General features: G+C 43.8%; 2 protein-coding genes across 2 annotated transcripts; one reads left to right on the top strand and one right to left on the bottom strand.

Annotated features, from left to right (window-relative positions):
• The first annotated feature begins 709 nt into the window (after window positions 1–709).
• On the top strand, window positions 710–4,366 carry LOC139918071 (serine protease 33). Its single transcript, XM_071907339.2, has 6 exons — window positions 710–1,072; window positions 1,280–1,392; window positions 1,599–1,678; window positions 2,175–2,446; window positions 3,430–3,590; window positions 3,829–4,366. Exons 1-6 carry the CDS (start codon window positions 1,027–1,029, stop codon window positions 4,084–4,086), a joined length of 930 nt encoding a protein of 309 aa, XP_071763440.1. The 5' UTR covers window positions 710–1,026; the 3' UTR covers window positions 4,087–4,366.
• Window positions 4,367–4,806: 440 nt separating this feature from the next.
• mapk7 (mitogen-activated protein kinase 7) lies at window positions 4,807–11,557 on the bottom strand. Its single transcript, XM_071907287.1, has 7 exons — window positions 11,482–11,557; window positions 10,225–10,511; window positions 9,891–10,056; window positions 7,221–8,791; window positions 5,979–7,111; window positions 5,548–5,675; window positions 4,807–5,164 (listed from the first exon to the last, which is right to left on the bottom strand). Exons 2-7 carry the CDS (start codon window positions 10,505–10,507, stop codon window positions 5,017–5,019), a joined length of 3,429 nt encoding a protein of 1,142 aa, XP_071763388.1. The 5' UTR covers window positions 10,508–10,511; window positions 11,482–11,557; the 3' UTR covers window positions 4,807–5,016.
• Between the last annotated feature and the right edge of the window lie 303 nt (window positions 11,558–11,860).

Genomic DNA, 11,860 nt, shown 5'->3' with positions numbered 1-11,860 from the left:
AACTTGGATTTCTTCACTAACTGTGTCAGATTGAGTGTTTATCTTGTCCATAGGAACACTCCATTGTTTATTCCCTTGTTCCTTGTTAAACCAGTTCATCCACTTAAAAAGGGGCAAGGAACATGGGAATATCCTTATCCTCGGGGAAGTAATGGAGAGTAAAATCAGTTTACCCACATTTTTAGGCTTTACATCCTTGAATTCATAGTATAGCCTAGGCCTACATTATAGTAGTTACTATCAAACTGATGTAAGTTATGAGGATGATATATTTTAAGGGGAAAAACAAAACAAAAATAAAAACAGAAAATCATGCTTTTGTGAAAATATTCTAATTAGTTTGGTTTGTCGGTGGTTGTTCAGCAACTGGAGGTCATACTTTACCCACCTTTTGATTTAATAGCACTATCAGTGCTTAATGTTTGGGATGTCGTGGAGCCACGATGAGAAAATGCATAGGAGCTGCAAACCTAAAAACTCGGTAGAAACTTTATGAGTGGACGGGACAGGGAAATAATACCATGAAAATAGTGTTGTTATCTGAAAAACGTCAGTTTACCTGCGAGCCAGCCGGCAGAGGAGTCAATAATTTCGTTGGCTCAGGTGGGCGGGACCTGAGTTTTGATTGGCTGCAGACGAGCAGGTACACAGGTAGCCTATATGATAGAGGTCCGAAACCTCTTCTGGCATTTCACCGATACCTAACAAAACTTGGACTCCCAAAGCGATTTTTGTCGACGAGAAAAAAAACGCACGGACCGGTGATAAAAACGTAGCCTATTTACCTTTTTTCTATTTCTTTCTTTCTATAAACCGCTTGAAGACCTCGGTCAGTCAGATTGTCCGGACATCAGACAAAGTAGTTATTGTTGTAGCGGCTGTCCTTCACTAAAGTTACCTTGGTGACGATGTTCAGAGACATTCACACAGTTTTTCGAGACTAGAACCGTTTCAGAGACAAAGTGAGCTGAATCTTGTGTCTAAAATAGGCAGTGAAGTGATTGTTGTGTCGTGAAACCTCGCAAAATGTCGCCGAAATCAAACTTTCACGCCATTTTCTGGAGTATAACAGGTGAGTGTTACCAGGCGTTGCCCACCATCTCACCGCTCGAGCTCGCCATGTTATAAATGTTGTGTATTTTCTTTATCGGCCTGTTAAACATGTCTGTATATTCCATTAACTGTAATAAAATTGAATTTTCGAGGCTGGAAATTAATTTCATTACAGTGGACAGCATCATTCTGGATCAATGTGACTTTTAATTTTGTGTACATTCAGGTTTTTTGGCTTGTCATGCCCAAGAATGTGGCCGCCCGCCACTTGTGGAGAACAGGATTGTGGGAGGGATGGATGCTTCAGACGGGGCCTGGCCATGGCAAGTGGATATTCAGGTAATTTGCCAGGAATGCACAGTGAAATCTTTCTTCACCTTCACCCATGGCATCTAATAATGCCTGGTATTACCTTTGAGTAGTTATTAGTATGTGTGTGTGTGTGTGTGTGTGGTCTAGGTCTTGGTCATCAAGCTGACCTGCTGAGTGAGGAATTTGCCTGTGATGCCGAAGTGATTCACTCTCTTTCTCCCCTCTCTTTCCAGACAGCGAGCAGTGGCCACGTCTGCGGAGGCTCCATCATCTCTGAGTACTGGGTCCTCTCAGCCGCTCACTGTTTCCCCAAGTAAGTGTCCTCTCCTCCGTCAGAGAAGGAGGTTTTTAATCAGCTTGTTGACTCCCTAATGAGCACAAATTCAGAGGCTCTCTGCCTCTTCTGTGAGCCATCGGAGTCGTTTCAGTGAATTTTTAGCACTGGCAATGGACACTGTAATTGTGTCGTAAAACCCCTCAGAAGAATGATCTCTTCAGTCAGAATAATGTGAATGAGATATCTCATTGTACATTGTCTTGTTTTTTGATAAACATGAGTCACTTCTTCTCGGTGAAATCATTTGCATGCCAATTCACTGTATAAAGGCTTTGAAAGTGATTTTCTCTAAAATGTGGTGAACGTTAATGTTTCATATCAAGTCCATTCAAAGGAGCACCTGCTTGGAACAAACAAACATCACCCAATGCATTATCTTTTGTTACTAGAAAATGTAGCCCATAGTATAGGTTTCACATTTCAAATCCACACTAATCTCCAGCCTAGCGGGTTTCATTTGGTTTTCTTTCAGTCCGTTCGACGTGAGCTCCTACATCATCTACGCAGGCCGCTACCAGCTGAACGGCTTCAACCCGTACCAGTCGACGCACTCTGTGAGCAGGGTGGTGATCCCGTCTGATTACGTGGAGCCTCACCAGGGATCGGACATGGCGCTGGTGCGGCTGTCCAGCCCGGTCACCTGGTCGGATCGCGTCCGTCCCATCTGTCTGCCCAACTCTGACACCCTGTTCCCAGGTGGCATGCCGTGCTACGTCACCGGCTGGGGAAACATCCGGGATGAAGGTGAGACTTGACCAATTCTGTCACTTCACTCATGCAGCGTAAAAATGAGGGTGTGGCACATTTAGTATATAGGTGTCTTTAAGGACATCTATTTGTGGAATTATGTGTCCTGGACCTTTGTTTTTATTCTGCATATAAACAGAGTCTGGAGGTGCTCAACTCAAAATCCAAAGAAACACACAGTGAGTTTTGCTCAAACATTTGCAAAAAGGGGAAGAATAACCAGTGCTCTTGAAAAATGAATGAACTGTGTCTTTTATTCAGCAGTTGCAATGAATATGTTTCGGCTATATTGCCTTCATCAGTCATTATATAGCTCATTCATTTTTCAAGAATGCTGGCTATACTTCAATTTAATCTTTCTTTCTTTCTTTCTAATTTAAAATGCAAAGGCATATCCTTTATGCATGTGAAGAAAAACGATAAAGAATATTATGAAAAAATCCTGGACATGTTCCCATCATGGCCCTTGTTGTTGTTCCTTCAAGGCGATGACAGGTGTCAAGCGCAAGACCACATACAACTCAAATAAATTTTGAATGACTTGCAGTATATTTTTCCTAAAAGTATAATTTACAAACGATTAATGGAAGCATTCTAGGGCGGGGAATAGGTGGATAGGGGATGCTCTCTGGAAATCTCTTTAATTCTACCCTTAAAGAGCAGTGCATTGTGGATATTTTCAATGGTAAGTGGCAATTTATTCCACTCCATTGCTCCGGTATACAAGAATGAATCCTTGCCCATAATGGACTTGTGCATAAAAAGGCTCAAGTTAGCTAGTGTGCTTGGTCTAGTGCTGTCCGTGTGTCTCAGCCATCGTAAAATAATTTGCAGCGTACTTGGGGGGCCATTTATGATCTTGTGTATCATACTGGATAGCAGTTGGGAATTTCTAGCATCTACTGGCAACCAATTTAGCTTTGGAAATTTCCATATTCCTTCCGCTCTTCATCCTCCATCCGTTCTCCTCTCCCTCTTAGTCTCTCTGCCAGGAGTGGGGACCCTGCAGGAAGTGCAGGTGCCAATCATCTCCCAGACTTCTTGTCAGGAGATGTACCGGCTGCACCCGTCGGAGACGGTGGATATCCTGTTTGACATGATCTGTGCTGGATACCAGGAGGGCGGAAAGGACTCCTGCCAGGTACTGTTGTATCAGCTGTGTGTGCTACTGTGTTTACATTTTCAAATACAAGCCTGACGGTGTGTATACAAGCACATTTTCATTAGAGTAAAAAAAAATGTATCAGTTGTCATAAATGTATAAATTTACTTAGTCTGCTACTACATAATGCATTATTTTGCAAAACAGAGAACACTGTTAGGTTCCAGTAAGTGATAACTAAACCTGAGTCTTTGTGTCGTTGTCTTTTCTTATTCAGGGTGACTCAGGAGGGCCCCTTGTCTGCCAGATGGTGAACGGGACCTGGGTGCAGGCTGGGGTGGTGAGTTTTGGACTGGACTGTGCTCAGCCCAACCAGCCAGGGGTTTATGCCAAAGTATCCGCCTTCTCAGATTTCATCCGCAGCACGGTCCCAGAGATCCGGCTGTACGGCCGCGCTAATCCAAACTGGTCTGGGAGGGCGGCTGTGCTGGTCAGCTGTCTGACCACTCTACTGATGATGCTGCTGCTGAGATAGGACACTTTGAAAACTGAAGGTAGAAACCAAACCTTGCCAAATGAAGGAGAGGACCTATCTTAAGGTCTGGCTTTAGTCCAGTGTGGTCCTGAATAGTGAATCAAATTAGAAAAAACATTGCTATAGGCTACTACTTGTATTTGACACGCATGTAAAGCCATATTGTACATGAAATGTAATATAATCTTATTTTAGCACTATGAAAATTTAGCATTATGATCTACTTTATTTGATTGTTTTTTATAGGTGTCTTTTAAATCATAATTATGATGTAAATAAATTGTCTTCTGTAATTGAAATAAACTGTTAATTTGACTCTTTATTTCAGCTCTATGTCCTATTCAACCTTTGTTACCTGATCTTGAAACAGTATTTCCAGTATCATGTTATGATTCCATGAGAAATTGCTTCTTCAGGTTTGCTCTTGGTGTCGTTTCTTAAATCCTTTAGATCCAATGCTAATATTTGCTCACCTTGTAACTATAAATACTAGGTTCATTCTGAAATATAGCCATGATATTACTTAACATTTCAGAAATGCAAATTATTCCATCCTTTTAAAATCTTACTATTTTGTTAATAAATGCCTTTAGTTAGCCAACAATCATTTTGGAATGAAGGCCTTCATTTCTATAAGCAACTTATGTAGGCTTACATGACACATCCTGATTTTATTGTAGTCCACTACATATCCACAGACAAAGACAGGTGGTGACTCAGTTTACTTTATTAAAAAGAAAGCGCAACATGACATAATGGTAGAAAATACTTGGGTAGTGCCTAGTAAAAAAGGTAGCAGTTAAATTAATTTGATCAGTCATTACTCAAGGTTTTCATGCTAAAAACAATCTAAAAGATGCACAAATCCAAGTGTTCTGTTGTTGCTTTTTTTTGTTCTTTTTTAATTCCAGGAAACAGGGAAGAAAAGAGTCAGGTGTCAGGGGGAATGGTATCAGAGAGGATCATGGGAGATCCCAGCTGTAACTCCTGCTGAAGTGACTCCAGATCAGCTTGAGTCATGCGGTGAACCTCGATCCAATCAGATAAGAGGGAGGCAGAGAGGGGTGCCGAGTCGTAACTGATGGAGGAGAAGAAAACACAAAAAGCCTTAAGAGTGGCGCTTTTCTTGTTTGATGATACTCAGTAATACTTGTATCTCGAAGTCAAAATTGCTGCTGTCCTGGAAAAACCTTGTATCTCTTCAGTCCACTTTTCAGGACTTGAGGAAAAACTAGTTTGATTTTCAGACATTTTACAATTTTTGATATGATATGACTGTTTACAGTTTCAGACTACAGAGAAGCAATGATTTTTCCAGGACACAAGAAACAAAAAACATTGCAGACTGAATTTTTTTTTTCTAACAAAGATTAAGCCATCAAAGAGCAAACATAAAATAGGAGAGCATGCTCAGATAAATGATAAAACTCAAAGGAAACTGATGCTGTATTTAGACCTCACCTGAGGTCAGAGTGCTGGAGGTCTGTGAGAGACTGGTTGAGAAGATCATCCAGGTCGAAGCCCACACCGTACCCAGCCCCGCTGCCTTTAGGGGTGACCGAGAACACCGGAGGTAAAACATCCTCTACCTGACAGGGGAAAGGAGGAAACAATGGGTTAACTGAACCTAGCATCATTTAGCTCAGTTCAAGGCAAGCAGAAGGTTGTGACATTTCCATTTGAGGTTGAAAATGCGTACAGGGGAATATTATTATTTTTGTGTAGCGGCACTCTTAAAGTTACAAAGCGCTGTAAAATAAAAAGGAACAAAACAATCAGTTGTAATAACAGAAGAACTGCACTGCTCACTCCGTTAACACCTGTAGCTTGTTAGACAATAGAAAACAGTAAGAGGAAGGCACAAAGCAGATCAAAAGAAACCTGAGACGCACCTGTGACTTTGAGAGCTGCAGTGTTACTGTGTGGATGTCCGGGGCGATGGAAGGCCCTGGCTGTCCGGTGTCTGTGAATCCCAAGCTGGGATGAGGCTGAGATGGGACCCCTAAGGCCCCACAGAGAGAGTTTGCTGCCTGGGGTCCAGATTTCTCTCCTATGGAGGGACACAGCTTCTCCATGGGCCCAGGACTTGAAGTTGACGGGTTAGGGTGGGAGTTCAGGTTATTTTGGCCTCCGACATCCACGTTTCCATTTGTCTCTCTGGTGGTTAGTGTTGGAACTTTAGTCAAAAAAGTCTCCAGGGGAAGCAGCTGAGACTGAGGTTGAGGGTTAGGCTGTGGCCGGGAGTGAGGTTGACTTTGAGGTTGGAGCTGGGGCTGAAGAAAGCTTGTCGGTGGGGGCTGGGGCGATCTGTTTGGTTGTGGTTGCTGCGGTGGCCTTGTCTCTACCTGCTGCCCACTCCAACTCCCCAAACAGTTGAAACCACTTTGCCCCCCACTCTCGTCGTGCGGTTTAAGTGTGTTGTTTTTGACAAAGCCGCTAGTGGCCGTCATTATATCTATTCCTCCGCTCACAGCAACAACGCCTATATCTGCTGGTGGCTTCGTCTGGCTCATGGAGAAAGGCAATGATCCCTGGGTGCTGGGAGGCTGAAACAAGCCAGGCAGGTTAGGTTTAACTTGGGGGATCAACTGTTCATGAGACTGAATCTTCCCTACCTCCTTGTCTGTTTTTTTGCTCATTGCTACTTGGGTGTTATCACTCATAGCTACACCATGGTGTGAGTTCACATTACAATCCTTAGTCTTTGCTCCATCGTTATTAGGCATGTGAGATTTGTCATTGCAGCCTCCCATCATCTTTTTCCAGCGTTCCAACAGGCTTTTGTCGTTGTCGCTCAGTAGGACTCCGCCCAGTGAGTCCCCATGCTTGCCCTCTCTTCTCTCCTTCTCCTTCATCTTCCTCTCCCTCTCCCTCGCTCGTTCCTGCCTCTTCCTTCTTTTCTCCTCTCTTTCTCTTTGACGCTCCTGGGCTGTAACAGGTCGACGCAACTCTGGAAGAGAAGACAGGGAGGACGATATACTTCCTCCTGCGCCGATATCCATCCCCAGCACAGAGGTACCTCTGTCTGCAACGAAGACATCAAATTAAGCTATAGATATTCTTTTGACTTAACATATCAACGACATGCACGTGACAAACCTTTCTAAATACTAGAGAAAAAAATTTGAACCTACCACATCTGGCTTTATTTCTGAGAGCCGATTTCAATAGGGCTGCTTTAAGTGCAGCTTTAGTATCCTCTGAAATTGCTCCTTCTTTTCTGGTTCCCTCTCCCACACCTGGTGGGGCCCTGGTGCCCTTGGACAGAGACTGAGAAAGGGACTGAGATAATGACTGGGCTTGTGCCTGGGAGAGAGAAAGAGAAGGCACCGTGGTCGGGAGGGGTGTCATGGTCTGTGCTGGTGTTGCAGGCATGGAGGTGGGAGCCTGGGTCATGGACTGGCGTTTGGCGGCCTGGGTCAGAGGAGCCTGGCTGTTGGGAAGCTGCTCCTGTCCCTCACTGTCTCTCATTGCTTCTGATGGAGCATCCTGGCTAGAGACTGGCGTTGTTAGATCTATAGTCTCTGGCTGACCACCATCAGAGTTGGCACTGGGCATGTCCACATCAACCGGGCCACTCTCGCTCTTAGTCAGGAGAGGCAAATTATGGGTCACATGGGGTGGGGTAACTTCTAAAAGGGATGTGGGCTGCTTGTTAAAGGTTGGCATTTGATTTGTAAATGGCTGGCTCCCTTCTGCTGGTGTGTGGATAACACTGTCCTGTTGTTGCTGTTGAGATTTAACTTCTATCACTTGCTGTGCCTGACGCTGCGTTGCTTGGGAGAGTTGTGCCAAGGGAACCAACGTTGCTTTGGTCAGGTTTACAGTCGAGGCCTGAGCAACACGCTGGCTGCTGCTCTGCACTCCTCCAGCTCCACCATTCACCCTTGGCAAGGGCCTGAACTGGAGTCTTTGACGACCGGTCTGTTTCTTTTGATGAAAGTCCTGGATCTCCATCAGGATTGCCTCTTTAATTTGTTCCTTGTTCATTGGAAGCTTGTCAAATTCAAAGTCAAAAGCCGGCACGCAGATGGGCTCATCATCCGGGTCGTGGTACTTGTCCAGGTAAGGATGCTCCAGTGCTTGTGTCACATCAATTCGCTCACGAGGGTCAAAGCGCAACATGGCCCCCAGCAGGTCCAACGCCTCTGGCTCAGCCTGTGGATACAGTTTGGCCAGGGGCACAGGGGCCCGTGATGGAAGACTCTGAACATAGGAGCGCACTCTGTCAGCCCCAATAGCTCCGATCAAACCCTCGGGAGGAGTGCCAAGCACGGACAAAATGAGCTGGAGCTGGTGGACGTAGTGCTTCCCGGGAAAAAGCTGTTTACGCCCCAGCATCTCAGCAAAGATGCAGCCCACGGACCACAAGTCAATGGCCAAACTGTAGTGCTGCAGGGAAAGCATGAGTTCTGGAGCGCGGTACCATCGCGTTGCCACATACTCCGTCATAAAGGAATGAGACTCCTCAGGGTGTGAACTGAGACCCCTCGCCATGCCAAAGTCCCCAATTTTCAGCTCACAGTTCTCGTTCACCAACAGGTTGGAGGGTTTGAGGTCACGATGGATGACGTTGGCTGAGTGCACGTACTTAAGGCCGCGGAGGAGCTGGTACAGAAAGTAGCGTGTGTGTTCTGGGGTTAGCGGCTGGCCAGAGTGTATGATTTGGTGCAGGTCACTCTCCATTAGGTCCAGTACCACATATCTACACACAAGCACAGGGGAAAAGTGAGATGGGTTGAATACAGTAAAATAATTTGAATAATTTGCAAATAGTAACAGCAGACATTTTATCTGTGTAGATTCATTTCAGTCATCCAGGTAGTAAACTGTCCAAAAAAATATAAACAAAATCCACTGGACTTAAAATGAAGAGTTGAAGACGTTTCGCCACTCATGAAGCCTTTCGGATGAGTGGAGAAATGTGTTCGACTCTTCATTTTAAGTCCAGTGGAATTTGCTTTAATTTTTTACTTTTTGGCCAGCAGACATTTTACTTTACCGATTAACTGAACTGTGAACAATAAATGTGGTCATGCAAAAAAATATTCTAGTAATAGTGCATAGCATTGGACTTCTCACAGACATATCAAATAATATTTGTAACAGCAAATTACACTGTATGAGTTCCATAATGCATTGCAGTTAATTTTAAATAGGAACTGGCTTCACTGAACTTCCAAACATGAATCTTCTGAATGAACTCTATTCCTTTGAGGTTAGCATAATAATTGGCTTTTGTACATGATGACAAATTTTTAGACCTAACAGAAATACAAGCAAATCAACTTGTTCTTGACTCTAATAAGTTCTGATTAGATCATGCCACTTAAAAGGCTGTTTGTAAGATTTTAAGCGTTTGTATATCTTTGAAATTTTACCATGGATTGAGAAGCATCAATAAATGATTTATCTTTGTGAAAAGACTTAATTTGACATTTCAAAATCTTGTCTCTAGGTGTGACACCATAGGAAAGTGGCTTGGAGATCAGACATCTTTCCCCTAAAGAAACATAGCTGATCACAGTAGCACAACTTGTGTGTGGCATGGTTAAGTACAACATAATCATGTTATAGCTCGCATTAATATCAGAGAAATATCAGGGTTTAGATCCAGATAAAATGTGTCGTGTGTTAACTGGACTGACACTTTCCACACTTTTTGTGCAATTCTCAAAGGTTTCAAGACATGTAAATTATCAAAGTCAATTTCCATACTTTTCCAGACCTGAGTAGGAACCCTGTTTGTACATCATTGGCCATGATGGACAATATGAGAATAACTACACAGAGGCTGTACGTACACAGACTTGAAGGCAGAGTGAGGAAGGTTGGGCTGTAGGATGTCTTTGATGGCGATAATGTTGTCATGTTTGAAGTGCTTGAGAATCTTCAGCTCTCGCAGTGTGCGTTTGGCATTTGTTAGCACTTCAAAAGCATTTGAGATCTTCTTTATCGCCACCTGCTGGCCTGTGAAGTGTAAATACACCACAGTGAAAAACACAGCAAGACAGGGGTCAACAACTGAGTTTGGATGACGATACTAACTAAAGAGGAATTTCTACATCTATCACTCAGCATTGTAGTACACACAGAATTGAATATGCATGTGTTATTTCTTCATCAAAGCAGCCTTACCATTGTCCCGTCTCCTGGCAGATGAAACGACGCCGTAGGCCCCTGTGCCGATAGTTTCTATAACATCGTACTCCTCACCGACCTCAAAGGTCACGTCCAGGGAGTGAGCTTTAAGCAGAGCCAGGTTCTTGGCTGCTGTGCTGGTCTCTGTGGTGCCGCCTGCCGCCTCCACCGCTGCACCATGGTGGTTGTTGTTTTCTCTGCTTATGTCAGTGGCCATTACTTGGGTTGACATGGCCACAGGTTGAGCATTTTTACCTTCTCCCACCTCCTTGGTTGACATGACTCTGTAAAGAATGAATAGCAAAGTGAGAGATATACGTATATTGGTCTCATCTAAATCTTTGGTTCTGAACTCCAGTCCTTGGGGCCCACAGTGCTGCAGGTTTTCTATTCTGCCAGCTAGTTAATTGCATTTACCTGTCGTCCCAGCTTTAAATAGTCCCTGATTAGAATGAAAACAATGGCAAAATAGAAAACCAGCAGTATTCTGGGCCAAAAGGACCAGAGTTGAGAATCAAACAGGCAGCGTTGCATTTATTCTTTTGGTCTTTGTCAGCCAAATGTGTTTTAAAACTTGCTTCAGGTTCACTGCATGGAAAAACCTTTTCCTCTGTGTATTATTGAGATCACTGCCACAGGAGCAGCTACAGGTCTCTTTCTTGAGAGCAAATTTAGTCAGTCACAGGTCATTTGAGCATACTGTCCAACTATCCAGCTGCAACTTTGCAGACCTATTGTTTTCATTAATTTAACAACAGTAATATTGCATTTTTTCGCGATTGATTCAGTAAACAATGTTGTACAGGGAAAGGTATTTTAAAATGTGCTGATATGTTGATGATAGACGCAAATATGGAGACAGCAGAGGTGAGGTCTGGTCAAGCGGTTCCTGACCCTGCGCGGTTTACACGCTGCCCAGAATAATGCAGCATTGATAACGTTAGGCCTAGTAGGAGCCAAAAACCCACAGCTTACAGTCAAACCACAGAGTCTGACTCCTTAAAAGGTAGGCAGAAAACAAATCTATGATCAGTTGTCTTTGAGGAACAGGCTTGTAGGCCACAGAGTCATTAAATGAGACTAGACTGCACAATAAAGACGTAACTAGCCCACCGCTTTACGCAGGGGCGGAGGCTAGTTACCTGGACCTCTAGCTTTCTAGGAAGGTATGACGGTAAAGTGTCTTTCTCTGTTAAATAAACCAAACTTTGATACCACACAGACGTGCCTCTGAGTAGCGAAATAGGCATTCACCTGGTAAGTCAACCACAATAGCCGCATTAGTTTAAATCCTGGGATAGCATGGTTGTTTCTTGTTTTTGCCTTCTACTTCCTCGTACTGTTCCGTGTTGCGCTCTGAATGCCATGTCGCGAGCCAACCGGGCGTTCTGGAATCAGAGCGACCGTCCAATAGCAAGGCGCGACGACACGAAAGGCGGGACATTATAGCAGACGTGATGCTCATATTATTTTTGGGTGGTGCCGACGCAGTTTAGTGGAATGGCCCAAAGAAAGGAATTGATTATTTTACCAGTGGTTAAACTGGCGACCTTAAAATAAAATTGATATGGCATTTAAAACCTCATCTATCTAGACCGGATCACAGAGTAATAATAGTAATAATAAACATAAT

Source organism: Centroberyx gerrardi, chromosome 20 (assembly GCF_048128805.1).
Source record: "Centroberyx gerrardi isolate f3 chromosome 20, fCenGer3.hap1.cur.20231027, whole genome shotgun sequence".
In the NCBI taxonomy this organism is placed as follows: Eukaryota; Metazoa; Chordata; class Actinopteri; order Beryciformes; family Berycidae; genus Centroberyx; species Centroberyx gerrardi.
Note: the sequence above shows the minus strand (reverse complement) of the source record. Positions and strands in the feature narration are given on the sequence as shown.

Coding starts and splice junctions, on each gene's coding strand:
- LOC139918071 (XM_071907339.2), top strand. CDS start 1,027: ATGTCGCCGAAATCAAACTTTCACGCCATTTTCTGGAGTATAACAG. Junction 1,393..1,598: donor CATGGCAAGTGGATATTCAG/GTAATTTGCCAG, acceptor CTCTCTTTCCAG/ACAGCGAGCAGTGGCCACGT. Junction 1,679..2,174: donor GCCGCTCACTGTTTCCCCAA/GTAAGTGTCCTC, acceptor GTTTTCTTTCAG/TCCGTTCGACGTGAGCTCCT.
- mapk7 (XM_071907287.1), bottom strand. CDS start 10,507: ATGTCAACCAAGGAGGTGGGAGAAGGTAAAAATGCTCAACCTGTGGCC. Junction 10,057..10,224: donor TGCCAGGAGACGGGACAATG/GTAAGGCTGCTT, acceptor TACACTTCACAG/GCCAGCAGGTGGCGATAAAG. Junction 5,676..5,978: donor TGCAGCTCTCAAAGTCACAG/GTGCGTCTCAGG, acceptor TTCCCCTGTCAG/GTAGAGGATGTTTTACCTCC.